At 55.6% G+C, this 5,481-nt stretch overlaps 1 protein-coding gene across 3 annotated transcripts; it reads right to left on the bottom strand.

Moving 5' to 3' along the window:
- Window positions 1-1,223: 1,223 nt before the first annotated feature.
- Window positions 1,224-5,481, bottom strand: MYD88 (MYD88 innate immune signal transduction adaptor). 3 transcript variants are annotated; one of them, XM_055557908.1, is made up of 5 exons: window positions 5,079-5,478; window positions 4,065-4,199; window positions 3,545-3,725; window positions 3,283-3,374; window positions 1,224-3,013 (listed from the first exon to the last, which is right to left on the bottom strand). In XM_055557908.1, the coding sequence occupies exons 1-5, from the start codon at window positions 5,404-5,406 to the stop codon at window positions 2,859-2,861; spliced, it is 891 nt and encodes a 296-aa protein (XP_055413883.1). In that variant the 5' UTR covers window positions 5,407-5,478; the 3' UTR covers window positions 1,224-2,858. The 3 variants fall into 3 exon arrangements, with proteins under 3 accessions (XP_055413883.1, XP_055413885.1, XP_055413884.1); XM_055557910.1 differs by having other exon boundaries at window positions 2,843-3,013; window positions 3,283-3,325; window positions 3,536-3,725; window positions 5,079-5,481; XM_055557909.1 differs by having other exon boundaries at window positions 2,843-3,013; window positions 3,564-3,725; window positions 5,079-5,481.

Here is a 5,481-nt window from a genome sequence, read left to right as displayed (position 1 = left end):
TCTTTATAATTAATGTGTTTGAACTAGGATTGAACAAAGTCACACCGTATCGGTATAGTTTATTGTCCAATCTGGAGGAGATCCCTCTCCGTTTCTTTCTCTCGCTCTTGATTCTGTCGGAATCCAGGTCCATTATCATGTAGATTTGTAATCTTGTATTTAATCTCTGCTGCTGCCCTCCAAAACTTGCCTTGGATGATTGCAGGCAGTGAAGTTTCTCTTTTGAAAAAAGAGGATTTCTCTGTCAAAATTTCTTAGAGGACTAAACCAAAAGAGAGAAGAGGAAGCTTTCTCAGTATCTGGGAACCTGCCTGTGGGGAGGTGGGCACTGGAGGAAGGTGGAGGGGTGTGAGGATCACACGGGAGTGAGGTGAGCACATTCGTGTCACCATCATGACCTGAGAGAACGGGGGCTTTCCCCGTGATGTAATGTGTTACCCAGAAACCCCTCGTCATGACCAGGAGCAGACCCAAAGATTGTCCCCCCCACAGCCCTGGGGGTACCAGGCAGATCCCAGGGGCCCTGCTGGGACCACACTGAGGCTGTGTTCCCAAGGGGCCACTAGAGAGGAAGGTCTGGCCTCGGGGCTGCTCTGAACACAGGGGGGTCTTCTAGGAGTGCTAGGGGCCGGGCTGGGATGCCTCCAGCATCCACAAGGCTCAGGAGCCAGGACATGGTAACAGAGGTCGCTGATAATCTCTGGGCACTCTAAAAGATCACCGGGCTTGTGTCTGGGATTAGGATTATGGGTGTTTTTTTTTTTTTTCTTCCTTTATAGTTTCCAATTTTTCTCAAGGGAACAGTAAAAAAGTGGTGCATTCTATTTAAAAACAGATCAACTCCTTTAGGATTAACAAAGACATGCCCCAGGATGGCCATTCTTAACAACTGAGTTCTCCAGGGATCTGTGATCTAGAATGGGGATTTTATGCAAACTCTTCTTGGAGCCTGGAAGAGCAGCCCTGTCTCACCCAGCATGTGGCTGATTCCCTGGCAGACCCGGCTTGGCAGAGGAAAGCAGTGTCCCCAGCATGGGGAGCTGAGCTGCTGTTTCTAACTTTGTCCGCAGCCCTGGTGAGGCCTGGGGTGGAGCCCCAGCCTTCAGGAAGCCCCTGCCAGACCCACTTGAACCTCCCCAAGGGGCCAGTTTTTCACACCCGGAAGAGCCTTATCCCAGGTTACTGCTTCCATACTCTTTCCAGACACAAATGAAACCTGCTGCTCCCAAAGTAGAGACTCTTTATTATAAACCTAGGATACAGAAGGGGGCAGTTACAAACAGAGGCCTTTCTCAGCTCTCTTTGACCTTCTCACAATGGATAGGAACAGGTTTGAAAGATACCTTTTTGAAATTGTTGTAAAATATTCCCCAGTATCAAAGGGGATGGGCACCTGGTAGCTAAGTGCTCCATGAGAATCAGGCAGAGTGGGGCCTCTGACCCTCCTGAGGCCCCAAGGGAAGGTGCTTTGTCCCCAGCCCTCACTGAAGGTAGAGCAGAGAAGACATACACTTGCTTTTAGATTTAAGGTCCTGGGCTTCATCCTGGGACAGAGACCTGAGACCATGACCATTCCTCCTTGAAGGAGAGGTGAAGAGAAAAGAACATACAACTCTCCCGAGGAGAGAAAAACAGCTGTCGCAGCTAACCTGTTGTGTGAGTTCAACAGCTCTTTTCCTTGCTCTGCGCTTCACTGAAGGTGTAAATGCTGGTACAGTGGGTCCTTTCCAGAATCTGGTCCCAGTGAAAAAGGAAAACAGAAAAAGAAGACAAGAGGGTCCCATCTCGTCCAGGGTTAGGATCCCCTTGTGGTGGGACTATGCCACCAGCTGTTTCTGGGAGCTGTGCCCAGGGAAATGTGTGCATGAAGATGCCTGTATGTCTGTGCGTGAGGGTGCCAGTGCATGTGTCCCTGTGTCTCGGCGTGTGAGCTTGTATGTGTCCATGTGCCCACAAGCTTCCGGGCAGGAGGCTCTTGTGTGGTCCCTGTAAACTAGTTCCAGCAAACAACGTGGTAAGGCAGTTATGCAACAGAAGACTGGTGGGAAAGTTCTCTCTGTGAGTGGGCCCCGGAAAGAAAGACTTCCTGCCCACACCACCATGATGACCTAGCCCCAGAAACCAAACTTGATGGAGAGGCCAGAAGTCGGGCTCCTGTATCATGCAGGGCAGAGCTGAGAGAACCACAGGCACTCGACAGGTGGAAGTGAAAGGCAGCCCCAGGAGCGCAGGCCAGACTCTTGGGGACTTACCACACTGAAGGTGAGCAGAGGCTGGGAGGAGTCAAAAAGGCAGATGAGAGGTGGGCCCGTGGGGGATCAGGCTCAGTGCAGCCTGCTTCACCCTCTGTCCCCTGGTGCAGGGGGAAGTGGGGTGTGAGGTGTGGGGCCCCGAAGCACTGTGGAGGCAGCTGCACAGCAGCGCCCTGGTCCCAGCAGCGGCCAGCTGGCTCTCAACCAGGAGACTCAAAACAGTGCTTCACCGTTTCCCACAATGATTCAAACACAGCGACTGCCTGTTCTCCCCACCCTGCTTAGTTCTTAGGCAGAGAAACTGAGGCCCAAGACGGATGGAGGGGTCAGAGCTGGCTCTTCTGGTCTTCTGCTTAGTCACAGCCCCCTCTGGTTTCCACCATCCTGGCTGATAACTCAGCAAGTGGGCGTGCCACATGTTCTATGCAGGACATGAGAGGTGCTGTCCAGATATGGACCATGGCTGCAGCTGTGTCCGTGGAGCAGGCATGTCCAGCGATCGAGAGGCCAGCGGAGCGCAGATCCCCTTACAACTTCAGGTGGAGGCAGGGGTAGAAGGAGATGTACAGGCACACAGAGGCACGCACTCCCAGGGGCTCGGGCAGTTCAGGGCATGGACAGGGCCTTGGCGAGGCGAGTCCAGAACCAGTTCTGGGTGCAGGGGTTGGTGTAGTCACAGACAGTGATGAAGCGCAGGATGCTGGGGAACTCTTTCTTCATTGGCTTGTACTTGATGGGGATCAGTCGCTTCTGATGGGCACCTGCAAGCCAGAGGGGGCAGAGCTTGCTCCAGGCTCTCCGCTATCACAGGGCTGGACCAGTCCTCCAGTCAGGGGTTAACAAGAGCCCTTTCCCAATAAGCACCCCTGGTGCCTATTCACCCACACAAAAGGCACTCCTATGCACACACACTTAGGTGTGTAGAGATCTGCCTGAGTTCCCTGATGCTACATCCATGGCCCTTAAGGAGGGACAGCTGGCATCTTGAGGCCCTGCCCACTGCTCTGTGGCAGGGCAGGGCTGAGCTCACCTGGAGAGAGGCTGAGTGCAAACTTAGTCTGGAAGTCACATTCCTTGCTTTGCAGGTATTCGTCAGAGACCACCACCACCATCCGACGGCACCTAGGGGAGAGTGGGCAGGCTACAGGCACCGTGGTGACCCACCAGGGGACAGCCTCGGGAGGATCCCACTGTGCCAGGCTAGACAGGGGCGGGCCGGGAGGACCCCAGCATGGGGATCCCTGACAGGGCTTTGCACACCCACCCACTTGCCCTGTGGCCACGTAGCCAACCTCTTCTCAATGAGTTCACTGGCGATGGACCAGACACAGGTGCCAGGCAGGACGTCACGGTCAGACACGCACAACTTCAGCCGATAGTTTGTCTGTTCCAGCTGCCGGATCATCTCGTGGACAAACTCAATATCGCTGGGGCAGTAGCAGATGAAGGCATCAAAACACTCGGGCTTTTGCCCTGGGTGCGAGCACAATGGGATGGTCAGAGCCCTCCAGGAAGGCTGGGGAGGAGCCCAGCCAGGTGCCCCCAGCCTAAGCGACCCTGGTCCTGGATCCTACCCAATCAAACAATACGTACCTCCTCTCCACCCCAGGCCAAGCCCTAGTAGCCGTGAGCTAGACGCATCACTTCTCATACTCGAAACCAGAGGTTGGTCTATTATTATTCTCATTTCTTAGGAAACTGAAGCTCAGAGAGATTAAGTGACTTGCCCAAGCACAACCCATCTGCTTCCAACACTCATGCTCTTAACACCACAATGTCCTATGGCCCAGAGGGGCAGGACTGGGCCCTTACCTAGGGGGTCGTCGCGAATGGTGATGCCTGCCATGTCATTTATCCGAGTTATGCTGCTGTCTATAGAGTCCACCTGTAAAGGCTTCTCAGATGCCTCCTGCTGCTGCTTCAGAATATACTTTTGGCAGTCCTCCTCTGTAGGGAAGAGACAAGGTGTGGTCAGCTCCCCAAGGGTACTCCATGCCTTTACCCACAGTCAGGATCCAGCCCCGGCCCCACCTTCCTGGCTGTGTTGTGCCCCAGGGCTTCTCCAGCCCATTGGTGCCATCCACAGTTCAACAGCTCTGAACAGGAGAGCTCCCACCTGGCTCTGGCCATCCTAAAAGGATATCAGTGGTGATCTGGCTATGAGAGAAGCCATCAGGGTCAGGCTTGTGCCTCTGCCCCTTTCCTCCCCCCCACCCTGCCTCTTAAGGCTCCTGAGAATTAAACCCAAGGTCTCCTCTAGGATCCACTGCTGATGCGAGCAGAGCATGAAAGAAGCACTCAGGAGACCTGGTGTTTATATGCAGCAAGGGCAGCAGCCCCAACCAAACACGGTATGCCTGTCTGCCGGCCACTGTCCCCACGCCTGTGCAAGTATATTGTGTGTCAGAAAGTGGCAGGAAGGGGTGCATTTTCTAGGGACCTGAGATTTCCAAGACTGTCAGCTTTCAGCCTCTTCCCTGCTTATTGCTTTACTTGAAGCAGTCCCGAGCACGCCAACAGAGGACCCGGATTTTGACTCCTGGTCCTATGCGAAAGCTTTGGCTTTAGCGGTTTCCTTGCGCCTTTCCGGGCCTTCGCCTCCTTTCTCCAGCCCCTGCCATCCCCTGTATTGAAAGAGGGAACTAGTCTTGCACGGTTTCTCCTCTACGGGCTGTCTCCAATGTCTCCCTTGCTACCCGCAAAGTACCACGCCACCCCGCCGCCTCCTCGGAGGGATGGGTCCCTCCGAGGAGGGACCAATGAAGGTCAGGTCCTTCATCTCCCGCTCCCACATCGGATGTGAGGCCGGCAAGGGGGCTTCCTCACCGATGCTGGGTCCCAGTTCCATCAGCACGTCGTCGCGGCCGAGCTTGGCGAGCAGCTCGAGCAGGCGGCCCACTGAGGCTCCCGGACGTCGCTGCCAGTCGTCCAGCAGCCTGCTCGTGGGGTCGGAGTACTTCTCCAGCTGCTGGATCTCCAAGTACTCGAAGTCCATCGCCTCCGCCAGCACGGTCCAGTCGGCCGCCACCGGCGCCCGCACGTTTAGGAAGAGCGACAGGCGGCGCCGCACTCGTACGTTGAGCGCTGCCAGGGGCAGGGAGGACATGGAAGGCGCGGGGAGCGCGGACCCCGCGCGGGGTACTCCTTCAGCCATGGCGGGCTGCCCCGGGAGCCGCCGCGCAGTCGAGTCGCGTCGTGGGCCTGAGCTTCCTCCTTCCCCTTCGGCCGC

Source organism: Bubalus kerabau, chromosome 20, assembly GCF_029407905.1.
Source record: "Bubalus kerabau isolate K-KA32 ecotype Philippines breed swamp buffalo chromosome 20, PCC_UOA_SB_1v2, whole genome shotgun sequence".
NCBI classification, from domain to species: domain Eukaryota; kingdom Metazoa; phylum Chordata; class Mammalia; order Artiodactyla; family Bovidae; genus Bubalus; species Bubalus kerabau.
Note: the sequence above shows the minus strand (reverse complement) of the source record. Positions and strands in the feature narration are given on the sequence as shown.